Source organism: Lactuca sativa, chromosome 4 (assembly GCF_002870075.4).
Source record: "Lactuca sativa cultivar Salinas chromosome 4, Lsat_Salinas_v11, whole genome shotgun sequence".
NCBI lineage: Eukaryota > Viridiplantae > Streptophyta > Magnoliopsida > Asterales > Asteraceae > Lactuca > Lactuca sativa.
In genome coordinates this window covers 4,236,072-4,248,786 of record NC_056626.2, presented here as the reverse complement: position 1 = coordinate 4,248,786, position 12,715 = coordinate 4,236,072, and the positions used below count along the sequence as shown (strand labels likewise).

General features: G+C 35.2%; 2 protein-coding genes and 2 long non-coding RNA genes across 5 annotated transcripts; 2 read left to right on the top strand and 2 right to left on the bottom strand.

Annotated features, from left to right (window-relative positions):
- The first annotated feature begins 1,538 nt into the window (after positions 1-1,538).
- LOC111889895 (cytochrome P450 78A5) lies at positions 1,539-4,771 on the top strand. The gene is made up of 2 exons (XM_023886051.3): positions 1,539-2,904; positions 3,848-4,771. Exons 1-2 carry the CDS (start codon positions 1,954-1,956, stop codon positions 4,445-4,447), a joined length of 1,551 nt encoding a protein of 516 aa, XP_023741819.1. The 5' UTR covers positions 1,539-1,953; the 3' UTR covers positions 4,448-4,771.
- A 2,942-nt stretch (positions 4,772-7,713) lies between these two features.
- LOC111889879 (uncharacterized) lies at positions 7,714-10,315 on the bottom strand. 2 transcript variants are annotated; one of them, XR_008232070.1, is made up of 5 exons: positions 10,230-10,315; positions 8,576-8,647; positions 8,306-8,495; positions 8,084-8,237; positions 7,714-7,858 (listed from the first exon to the last, which is right to left on the bottom strand). It is a non-coding gene; the product is annotated as an uncharacterized LOC111889879 (long non-coding RNA). The 2 variants fall into 2 exon arrangements; XR_008232069.1 differs by having other exon boundaries at positions 8,587-8,647.
- Positions 8,583-9,212, top strand: LOC128133764 (AP-2 complex subunit alpha-2-like). Its single transcript, XM_052771307.1, has 4 exons — positions 8,583-8,673; positions 8,741-8,847; positions 8,920-9,024; positions 9,107-9,212. Exons 1-4 carry the CDS (start codon positions 8,665-8,667, stop codon positions 9,195-9,197), a joined length of 312 nt encoding a protein of 103 aa, XP_052627267.1. The 5' UTR covers positions 8,583-8,664; the 3' UTR covers positions 9,198-9,212.
- Positions 10,316-10,633: 318 nt separating the features above from the next.
- Positions 10,634-11,987, bottom strand: LOC111919335 (uncharacterized). The gene is made up of 3 exons (XR_008232068.1): positions 11,606-11,987; positions 10,874-10,941; positions 10,634-10,782 (listed from the first exon to the last, which is right to left on the bottom strand). It is a non-coding gene; the product is annotated as an uncharacterized LOC111919335 (long non-coding RNA).
- Positions 11,988-12,715: the final 728 nt, after the last annotated feature.

Sequence of the window (12,715 nt, the reverse complement as noted above, 5' to 3'; positions counted from 1 at the left end):
GGGGGGTTGAATAGCTGCACCTGAACCTTGGGATGTTACAAAAGCTCTCTCTTTCTCATCGCCATCACTACCACTATCAATGACTTTGTTTGTTTCCTTTGGACCACTTGGAACAACACACATCAATGATGCCACATTCTCCCCTAGATAACCCTTAATTTTCCCTTGTTTTCTCCTTCTTTCTATCTCTCCTTTCCCCTCTCGTTTCTCGCTTTATGCTTTCTACACATCAAGCCCACTACAAAGGTGTACGTAGGGTTTTTAGGGTGTAGGATGGGCGCATACGAGTCGTCCATAAAGAGAACAAAGAATAACAAGGGGTGCGATAGTTTCTTTGATCATCTTGAATGTCATAACCAATTTTAAAGTTGAGTTTATTTTGAAAAAAAAAACATTTTAGGTCTAAACTGAAAACAAAATACAAAATGTAGTATCTTTTATGAGACAAAAACATTTATTTTATTTGTTGGTGACATGCTAGGGCCTGAAATGACAAGTAATATATAAAAGTTGGGTCTTTTTCGAAAAAAAAAAATAGGTCTAATCAAAATAGAGTCTTTTGTGGGAATATTTTTTTAATTAAGTCACTATATATATTTTTTCAATTTTGACATCCAGAAAATGCATCAAAAATTGTCTTGTCATCATGCTATGACAACACCATGTCATTAATGACTGACACATCACCATGTTATCTCAGCTGAAAACTGGGTTGATCAAATGGTCAACATTGAAACAAATTGAAAAGTATCATATTAATATCAAACATTTGTGAAAATTTAGTGACTTTATTGTGAGAAAAAATAACACGGTCTTAAACTTGAATTTTTATGAAGTCTTAGTATCTTTTGTGCAATTCGCATGAAAAATAATAATTTTTTTAAACAAAAGGGCTTTGTAAGCAGAGAAACTGGTAGCCCAACATCCTTTAACCAAGGTTGTAAAATTTAATATATTTTAAAAAAAATTAGCATTTGAAAATTTAAAATTTTTAAAATTTTGAATTTTGAAATATTTTGTATAATATTTGAAAATTTAATTTGAAATTTTGTAAATTTTGGTGTAATATTTGAAAATTTAAAAATTTAAAATTTTTCAAGCCTACAAGCTCCAAGGACAACCGAGGAGCGCGGGGCCCAAGTTTGACCGATATTGATTTCCACAAACATCCTTAATTGTAATCGGTTGCAGACTACCAAACAATTAATCCACGATTAATTGACCGCCAAAATCGATTTCTGCAACGGTGCATTTAACCAAATCTTCAGACTCTAACGTTAAAGTCTCCATAATTCAGTGTTAAATGATGAAGCCACGAATTGTAAAATTCAAAAGGCGTAGACTGAAATCTTGAGTGGTGGCACTGAATTTCAAGTTAATGGTATTGATTTTTCGTTGTAAAAAAAGATAATGAAAATTAATAAAGAAATCAAACTACGAGCAAGATAGTAATTTTAAAAAAAATACAAGATAACATATAAAAAAATAAAAAATGAAACTGACTTTACCATAGTTGCAATAAACTGAAAGCATTAGAACAACTCATGTAACATAATGCATAACTTAACATAAAATTGCCATTTAAGAAAAAAAAATGGACCATTTATGTAATTTACTCATTTATTTATTGAAAGTCGACATAGAAAGTGATTAAACAACAAGGTAGATTGACCAAGTGGTACTATGGCACTGACCATCGATCTGTCGATCATATACCTAATTAGGACGAGCAAAACAAAAAACAAATAAATGGAAAGGAAACTTTAGAAAGAAAAGAAAACTCCAAAGACAGATTAACTAACCATGGTTGAGTTAACAAACCCAATCAAGAGCCTATCACTCCCATATATATACAAAGCACGACCCATGCAATCCTTATCAGTTCTCACCACACATCTAAGTTAAGGTTTAATTGCACAAGTCTCAACACAAAAAAAAAAAAAAAAAAAAAAAATGAAAATCTTTGTTTGGGCAAACTTCTTTCTTCTAATTCCTTGCTTTGTCGTAGCCGTTTACAATCTTTATCTCTCACTTCTCTTTTTTCTTTCTCTTGTATCTGTCTACCCCTTCTTTGCTAAAGTATGGTTAGTCCCTGGTGGGTTTGCATGGAGAAACCCTAATTTAAACCCAAGTAAGATCCCTGGTCCAATTGGATGGCCATTCCTAGGGATCTTACCTGAAATGGGTTCTCTTTCTCATCGTAAACTGGCCTCTATGGCAAGCTCAATGGGTGCAACTCGTCTTATGGCGTTTAGCCTTGGTTCAGTTCGTGTGGTAATTACCAGTCACCCTGAGACTGCTAAGGAGCTCTTGTGCGGCAGTGCCTTTGCAGACCGTCCTGTAAAGGAATCAGCTAGTTTGTTGATGTTTGAGCGAGCCATTGGGTTCGCACCATCGGGGAAGTATTGGAGACATCTAAGGAAGATTGTAGCACAGCACATGTTCTCTCCAAAAAGGGTTTTGAGCCTCCAGTGTCTTAGACAAAGTGTGTGCGACGAAATGATGGATAAAGTGTTCGACGAGATGAATAAGAAAAAGAGTGTGGAGTTGAGAGGAATATTCCAAAAAGGTTCTCTGAAAAATGTTATGGAGAGTGTGTTTGGGAGTGGATTAGGGTTTGAAAAAGAAGAAGAGTTAGGGTTTATGGTGAAAGAAGGGTATGAGTTGATAGGTGAATTTCAGTGGGGCGATTATTTTCCAATTAAGGTTTTGGATTTCACTGGGGTCAAGAGGAGGTGTCATAAGCTGACTTTGAAAGTCAAAAGTCTTGTAGGTCATATTGTTGAGGAAAGAAAAAGAGACGGTGGAGGTATTAACAATGGGAAGAATGACTTTCTTAGTGTATTACTGTGTCTGCCTCAACAGGATCAACTCACCGATGCTGATATGGTGGCCGTTCTGTGGGTAAGTCTCTCTCTCTCTCTCTCTCTCTCTCTCTCTCTCTCTCTCTCTCTCTCTCTCTCTCTCTCTCTCTCTCTCTCTCTCTCTCTCTCTCTCTCTCTCTCTCTCTCTCTCTCCTATTTTTCCTTTCATATGCATAACATGAAACAACTACCCATAACTATTTTTGTGAACATGCAAAGATCACACATGATCACTTAGTAAATCACTAGCTAGCCACACATTAGGTTAAAAGATAACCCATTTTATGGAAATTCAAGATCTAAACAGCTTACTCATATATTACATGTATATGCTTAATTTTGATTTTATACGACATCATTTTATTTAAGATTTTCATAATGAAACCGAATATATATACCAGACCAGATGAAATAGCTAGATAAACAATAAAATTTAATATCCTTTAAAAGGAAAAATGAGGGTGTATTTGATGTTGAAGATATTTTTAGATGGGTGCTGTCCCTAAATAAATTAATAGTTTAATACACATCTCTCAGATATTTTTGCATAACTTTTGCCAACAGAATGTTATAACCATCCACCATTTATTAATTAAGTAATTGTTTAGTTAGATACAGTAAAAAGGTAAAATAACTCAAAACTTATGCTTATTTTGGTCAAAAAGTAAGGTTGGTAGAGTTGAAAATACTTTGAATCAATCATCATGACGCATCTAGCGACAAATTAATTGGTACTAGGTTTCATAGGCATTATATATATATATATATATATATATATATATATATATATATATATATATATATATATATATATATATATATATATATATATATTGTATTCATGTTATAACACATGTTATTATGCTGCAAAACAACTATTAGTCATGTAAATTAAAGTGATTATTGTGTGTATGCATTGTCGTTACAAAAATTTTGGATGTGCCCCATAATAAACTTTTAATATTGGTACTTAATTATAATAGGAAATGATCTTTCGAGGAGTTGATACAGTTGCTATCCTTCTGGAATGGATCATGGCAAGAATGGTTATGCACCAAGACATTCAAGCAAAGGCTCAAGAAGAGATTGAGGAGCAAGTAGGCAACCACAGACCCGTTCAAGACTCTGATATCCCAAATCTTGTTTATGTTCAAGCCATTGTGAAAGAGGTCCTTAGGTTGCATCCTCCGGGACCTTTACTTTCTTGGGCTCGCCTTGCGACTCATGATGTCCAGTTAGGTAAGTTCTTTGTGCCAGCAGGGACTACTGCGATGGTTAACATGTGGGCAATCACACATGATCCTTCCATATGGAAAAACCCGTGGGATTTCAATCCCGAAAGGTTCATGGAAGAGGACTTTCCAATCATGGGTTCGGACCTTAGGCTTGCACCATTTGGTTCAGGTCGAAGGGTTTGCCCAGGAAAGTCGCTTGGGCTTGCCACAATTCATTTGTGGCTTGCACGACTTCTACAACAATACAAGTGGCTTCCAATTCCATCCACAAAAGTAGACCTCTCAGAGTGTCTTAAGCTCTCTCTTGAGCTACAGACACCACTGACCTGTCGTGCACTTGTACGATAGAGCTCTTTTTTTTTTATGTGCACCTTGATATGATGATTTTACATGTTAATTGTACTATTATAAGGGAAAAAGTTCCTTTAAATAGTAATTAAATAAGTTACATGCTACGTGCCTTGGTACTAGCCGTCACATAGCTAGGTCCACTTCGCGCTTTTGCATCTCTATCCTTGAACCTGTATCTGTACATGTCCTTCAATAACTAGAAGTTCCTTCCAAGTTAGACGATTAATCAGTGTATCAGTTATATGGTTTATCGTTACATTGTATCCACCTACACTTCGATTGTGTTTTGTGTGTTGTCCAAAGAAATGATATTTGAAATTATTTGAGAAAATGATACATGTTTGAGGATTTAGAAAGAAAAAGTAAATGGGATTTTTTTAATTATTATTATTATTATTATTATTATTATTTTTAATATAAAAATTTAGAACTAGTTAACGAGGGCGTGTTTTTCCTCTATATGCTGTTTCTTTATTAATTGCAAGTACTTTTATGATTTATATTAGATCTTGTCCTTATTAATTAATTCCATTAAATAAAAAACAAACATTTTTTTTTCATTTGCAATTCATTAATTAGTTTTTAAATATATTTATAGATTGGGCTCTGAATTGCTTATCATTTATTCTATAATTATCAAAGGGCCTTTGGTCTAACGGTAACGATAAGGAGCGATTCTCAAATGAGAGGTCATGAATTCAATTATCATTAGAAAACATATGTGGTGTTTAAGATTAGATTAGGAGTATAGTTTGTTGTTTTAAAAAAACCCTATAATTAAGACATTTTTTTCTTTATGGATTTCCAAGGATTTTTTTAATTGAAATGTAATTTCTATTAAAAACCAAGTTTGTTGAAAAAGTCGAAATTTGAATTCTATAAATTCTATTAAATTCCTTCTTTAAAGAAAATTTTCATTTTTCTTTGGTAAATTACAAAGATTTTAGAATTAATTTCATATATTTTATTATAAAGATAAAATGCCATCACAAATCTCTTTTATTCTAGCCAAAATTCAACAAATTAAAACATATTATCATCATTTATCTCATACCCCACTCACCCACCTACTATCAACACCCTCACTTCCACCTACACATCATCCTCACAAGCACAACCACAACTACACCCACCCACACCCCACCCCAAACCACCCTTATACCCACAACCCCACACATACCATGCCCCGTTGTTACCTTACCTCAGTCCGACACCCATCCTTACCCGATCCAACTTGGTACACCCCACACCTATATCCAGACCCATACCCACATCTACATGCATACGTCCTCGTTAATGCTAACAATTATATGCCTATAATGACCCCGATATTGACCCCCACCCACCCCACCCTATCATACATCTACACATACAACCACACACCTAACATCCACTTCACCTCCACACACAAATCCCTACCTAATCTTTACACATTGCCCTACCTCACACCTATATCAACACCAAGAAGCCTATGTCGATGCTTACTCTATGATACACCTACACCTACACAAACACCCACCTATCCACTTACCTACCTGTAAATCCACTCACCCCACCTTCTACTCCCACACCACCTCACTTCCACTCCTATACCTACATGACATGACCATGCACACCTACCCCTACACCTACACACATCTACCCGCCTAGCCACACATACTTGACTTCCACCCCGACCATATACCTATATGTTTATGCACACTGCCACCCCACCATACCACCACTCCTACCCCCACCATATGTCCCACTCCAACACACACACACACCTCCACCTCACCCTTACACCTACACCATACACCAAATCTACCTTAACCCCACACTTATATCCACTCTTATACACATACATGCCCACACTAATGCTAACAAGCCGATGTCGCCGCCCACCCTACAACATTACATCCACACCCACACACACTCATCCATGTCTATGCCAAAAAATATATAAAATTGTATTTTGGTCATATCACATAATTTACTTTCCGGTTCTTTTGACAAATCTGTAAAACCAAAAAATAGATTTCATTCCATGTTAATCAAACCCATAATATAGTCTAATTACTTCAGATTCTAATTCTTTGAACATATTTCATCCATCCTAAAAACAATATGTAAACTAAACGCTCTCAGTATGTTAATTCAAGCTATTATATTCACAATAACAAAAAAACACCAAATTATTAAGTGAAAGTCTACATGTAATTTTAGCCGCTTTAATAATATGGACAAAAAAATATAATGGCATAGCTAAGATGTGAAATCGTTTATTTTAATTGGTTAAAAGTTAGGGTGTTACTATATGTATCCCCTACTCACACAAAAAGTCAAATCATGGGGGTATACACACACACACTACCCACTCATACAGATAGGCACTACAAGAAAAAAGGCCTTTTACGACGCTCATTGCGCGTCGTAAATGGCTCAGACGACGCGCAAATGCGTGTCAAGGAAGGCCATGTCATAAAGATAGACGACGCGCATTTGCGCGTCGTCTAGAGACGACGCGCATTTACGACGCGCATTTACGACACGCATTTACGACGCGCGGTTACGACACGCAATGCGTATCAAGGAAGGCCCTGTCATAAAGGAAGACGACATGCATTCGCGTGTCGTAACCTTACGACGCGCGTGTTAATGACACGCAATGCGTATCAAGAAAGCCCCTGTCAAGAAAGGCCATGTCATAAATGAAGATGACACACATTTTTGCGTATCGTAATTTTAAATTAAAAAAAAAAATTATTTATGGATTTACTTATTTTCATATTAAATTTGCATTTTATGTCACATAATGGAAAACAAAATACCATATACAAATAATACAATGCATTGCACAAAAGTTAATGTTACACAAATAATCATTCGAATAGTAGACAAATGTAATACTACAAATAATCATTCCAATAGTAGACAAATGTAAGATTTCAACATTTTTTATATAATTAACTAAATTATTAGCCAAAATTCCTAAAATACCAACATACTTTTCTATGAAGAGCATTAACACTATTCTTTTCCATCAAAAACTTCAAAACCTGCATAATTAATTTAATGTTTAATCAGCTACAGGTCAATAAGGTAGGTTTAAGCAAAAGAGGTTCATAGTAGTAAGATTTTACTTACCACTGTTGTTAATGACATTGAAAGAAGCAGCCCAACAAACACCCCCTCAGAAGGATTATTACTAAATGAAACCACAAACAAAGTTAAAAAGTCAAGTATTTTGTGACAACCCCGGAACCAGGGGCAAGACTGTTTTTACCCATGGTATGACCTAATACATGATAATAAAGACTTGTTTAACAAAAAGAAAAATGATTTCTCACGTGACATCACTATTAAGAATTGATGAAAGAGGGTACTCCACACTGTATTGCCAACAAGCTTGACACCAACACCTAAAAGCTGGAAAAAACAATAACAGAAATAAAAATAAATGTAAGATTTGAGATAACAGATGCATAATTCACATGTCTACTTTTACCAATTTATTTTATGCAACATATATGCAGCTGACAGTTAGGAGTAAAATAAGGGATGGTTGCATATTTAGTATGATAAATAAAGAGATTTGTGGCATAAGGGTGCATAAATAATAAAAAGAAAAAAGGAAGAGGAAAGCTGACTTACATAATCAGCAAATTTCTGAATTGGTGCTTTTAACATAATACATAAGAGTGGTCCCGAAGGGATAGCTGGCAGCAAAAAATCTCAGGCAAAAAAAATTCCAGGAGAAAACAGTTAGTACCTCAAAAGCAAAGGTTTTATAGGGTTAGGCATGCACCTACAAGACAGGGACTAAGATTATAAGTGATGTGAATGGGACATAGTAATTAAAGGAATTTTTGTTACCATTGTTCCATGCATAGTGGTTGGGGTAGAGTGTTTTTCCATCACTGTTAACACGGAAGGGTCCAAGTTCTTCCATGGCTCCATATCCAAACAACAAGCATCCTAGCCCAGTAGAATACCTTCATTAATAGTGGTTCGATCTTACTCTAAATTTTGGTGCATTTGGATGATGATCTTTAGAATCTCCATTCTGATTCATGAATATTCTAATTAATTTGGTATTGTAGAATGTAGATTGGTATCTGCATTATTAAAGTTCATAGGACTTACTACTGACTCACTTTTCTTTTTTTAATCATTAGCCTTATGCAGCTCTCAAAGCTAGAGAATATCTTGATAAGCCTGCAATACATGAGACAATGGTGAAGGTATGTAGATTATATCTTATATTTCCTACACAAATATAGACAACTGTATGTTGATGTCATTATGCAGGTTAGCGCTTATCTGCTTGGAGAATACAGCCATCTTTTGGCCAGACGACCTGGGTGTAGCCCAAAGGACATTTTTGTCATTATACATGAGAAGCTTCCTACTGTATCGTGAGTATTTCTATTTCTATACATCTATGTTTTCTTTTGTGATCATCATCTATTTTTTTTTTGTTTCTACAGGACTCCAACAATATCCATTCTTCTCTCAACATACGCAAAGATTTTGATGCACTCTCAACCACCAGATCCCGAATTACAAAACCAGATCTGGGCAATATTCAGCAAGTGAGTTTATAATAAATAGGAGCTACACTTTTTTTTTGTATATGCAAAATTTGATAATATTTAATTTCACACACATTGACAGATATGAAACATGCATTGATACTGAGATACAACAAAGAGCTGTACAGCTATTCATTTTCAATAGCACACTTGCAAAAATTTTAAACTTTTAAAACCCATCTTAGAAGGACTAAAGGTTAGAAAGGAGAAGTAATGAAGCTATGAGTTGAGAAAAGAGTAATCACAGCAAGGTCTCTAAAACAGACCTGCTGTTCAAAATGGATTTACTCCAAAATCTAAAACAGAAACATAGATTTAACTAAATTTTATAGGAAACTATGATTATTCAGGATTCCAGAACTATAAAGAACTCCTTCTAACTCCAAAGGATGAATTAAATATGAATTTTACAAAAAGGTGTATCACTTCTGTCTCCAACAAGACAGTCAAGTGAGGTTGGCCAATTCTACCCAACTTGTAAGTAGAATTCGTCCATACCAAAATTCAGAGAAGTAAAGGACATACAAATGAAAGTCTCAGAGTTGGAATTGAATGAAAAGCATTTCCCAAGCTCCGGATATAAAATTCACATTGTGGACAATCACAACACTAGTAAAAGCTGTTGACTGCCCACTGATCTGGAGTCTGGATCAATTCTAACCAATTTATAATTGGAAATAACACCCCATCTGCTCCAGATCTTAAATTCATAATATCAGGAACATATAGAAACTTGGAATCACTCTGGATCCTTTTCCAAGCCTTATAAATGATGAAAACAAAATGACATATCAGAACAGACCCGAATCAGACCTAACAGCAAAGATTCCATTCTTGCACATAGATAAAGTCATTACCAGTGAGGTTGGCCTGCTTAAGAAAGTTAGCCAACTCAATTTGTGAACTTTGGGAACTGGTTTGGGGTCCGTTTGAGTTCTATAGCTCAAGGTATGATTTTTACAATATGACTATAGATCTGATGGAAAACAAAATCATAGGCACCCGTGATTCCGTTTTAGTTCTATAGCTCAAGGTATGATTCAAAGCCCTTTATTTTAAAGACAAAAGATCTCAAATATACATGATAAGGTTTCTCACGAAGTGTGATCTTATGCTTGTTTTCTATATATAATCCAAAGAAACACAACCATTAATTTAACCAAAAGAAACTCAACACAATTTAGATATCATGATTTGTTACTTACCCCTTTTCTGTCGGAAGGACGAGGTGCTAATTCCTTCTTGGTGACAACATGCCCTTTATTTAGACCCACAAAGAGTCCTGTGTTTGGATGTTTTGGAGCCATTGGAACCTGAAAACATAAACATATATTAGCGTAAAGCAACATACACTTCACAACAGTTCATCAACTTAGCCTATGCAGTTTTAATTCAATATGACCTGAAAACCTTACAAGCCTCAGACTACAATCAAAATGCGCAATATATATTCTTATTAAACATGAAGCTGATTACAAGATATAAATGAGTTTATGCGTGCCAATAAGTTTGTAAACACCAGCAAGCTTATAAGCACATGGAAAGCATCTCGGAACTATAAGAAGATGCGGGAAAACTAAAAGTACAACGAGGGAAGAAAAACAACCTGGGCAAGAAGAATTTGAGACCAAGTAAACTTTAGTTGCTGTACATTTTACTTGCTTCTTGAAAGAAACCCCCAAATTCTTAACTCCACACCGGAGGAATATCACGTGATGTACGTCAACGAGGATGTAAGCCTGAAGTGGGCCCTCAATTCTACAATAACAAAAAGTGTATCTTGTTATATGTAACAATATGATGAAAACAATGTAAAAGGGGTTGAGTATTGAGGTGGTTTAGTAAATACTTTGCTTTCCAGACGAGATTCTATCAACTTCAGCTTCTCATCTAATTTAAACATCATCAGAGTTGGTTCTGTAAGAATAATTTCATGCAACAAATGTGATAGTCATACTAATTTAAACATCATCAGATTTGTTTCTATAAGCATGTGTAACTATTAACTCGAGAGTAACAACACAATATACTACTTGTCTTCATTTTCAGATAAGGTGCAATGGCGTTGCTGTTCAAGGTAATATCCAATATTTTTCCTATTTTTAAAATTACTAAATTACCAATATCACTTATCAATGTGCATTCTATTCATTACCTATGTTAATGTTACAGGATCCAACAAAGATTTCAGCGTATCGTGACAAAAGGTTTCCAGGAACACAATAAGAATATGAACGCGCACTCAAAAATTCAACAACCGTATACATTGGCAACATGTCTTTCTACACTACTGAAGAAAAAAATGGGATAAACCTTGTTTAAGAGATTTATCAATTTCTGAATCTAAGAGAAAAATTAATATTAGATCTGGAGGCTGATGAAGTTAAAGCAAAGAAGAACAAGGAAAGTTTTTTTTGGAGATTGTAATATGGCCTTATGATGTCTTCCAAACAGAACCGAGGCAGTTAGCCCAAAAGGGTAACACAGGCTCATGTAACCCACAACTTCATCCAACTCATGCAAGTGGTGCACTTGGATTCATGGGATCTATTAGTTGACCTACTTAAAGCTCATTGCATACCTCCCAGAGACTCGTTTATTATCTCTAAATATGATAGACAAACTAAACTTCAAGTCAAGAAACCTGCACAAAAAAGTGAACTTATTTTTATCACAGATTAACACATAAAACCCAATAAACAAAAAGAGAATCAGACCATATAAATTAGATATGAAATAGAACAGATAATGCTCATTAGAGAAAAGGAAGCAAAAGAGAACATTTCAATGAATCTAAAACCTATTTCCACTAACAATTAATCTTAAAAAATGAGAAGCTGGAGAGAGAAATAGCACATACCAAAGAGAATTTTCAACTGGGGAAGGAGAAAAGAAAAAACAGAAAAAAAAAAACAGAAACCCTAACCAACCTTGGTCGTTGAGATGATGGTGGAGCTTTTCCCTTGACGCAAAACCCTCCATGGTATCAAGCTCAATCTTTGTAGCCCTACGATCTGCCATGTCCAAATCTCTCTCATCCTCCAAAGAATCGTCCAACCCAACCGACCTTCATAGCCATTTCTATTGATTTCCAACTTGATATCATAAATTATGTTTCGACATGAGAGTGTGGGGAGGTTTCAAGAAGAACAGAGCAGAAGCAACAACGCAAAAGATAACATTAGGTATCGAGGGATAATTGAGTTTGATTAAAAAGGTTATAAAACTCGTAATAAAGGAAGACAAACCTCTGGAACAAATAAAGAAGTAGAATGTTGATGGTGATTGATCATGGAGTTTCGAGACCTTGACTTTAATGGAGCTACTGTTCTACTTGATATGGAAATCACTCTAAACTGTACCCCTTTGATCAATTTCATGGCCTGGTGACCAAAAAACCTTCGATTTCACTAAGAACCGGAACCCTAGTTCCAACAATAGTCAATTTTTGGTATTTGATTGAGAGAGAGAGAGAGAGAGAAGAAGAACGATTGAAAGAAGGTAGAGGAGAGCATGGCGGGGTTTTTAATTTTTTCAGAATTTCATTTCCCCCTTTCCCCCACTATTAAAGGATGGAACGCGCGTTCCTTTAAAAAATATAAAGCGACACCCTTAGACGACGCGCATTTTATTATAGGTGCCCTCCGTGTTTTTTTTAGACACTAATTTAAGGGCGCGCAATAATGCGTGT

What these genes read in the sequence shown, in the direction of transcription:
- LOC111889895 (XM_023886051.3), top strand. Translation starts at nt 1,954, where the DNA reads ATGAAAATCTTTGTTTGGGCAAACTTCTTTCTTCTAATTCCTTGCTTT. An exon ending in ATATGGTGGCCGTTCTGTGG is followed by an intron (nt 2,905 to 3,847) that starts GTAAGTCTCTCT and finishes TAATTATAATAG; the next exon opens with GAAATGATCTTTCGAGGAGT.
- LOC128133764 (XM_052771307.1), top strand. An exon ending in GAGAAGCTTCCTACTGTATC is followed by an intron (nt 8,848 to 8,919) that starts GTGAGTATTTCT and finishes TTGTTTCTACAG; the next exon opens with GACTCCAACAATATCCATTC. An exon ending in ATCTGGGCAATATTCAGCAA is followed by an intron (nt 9,025 to 9,106) that starts GTGAGTTTATAA and finishes ACACATTGACAG; the next exon opens with ATATGAAACATGCATTGATA.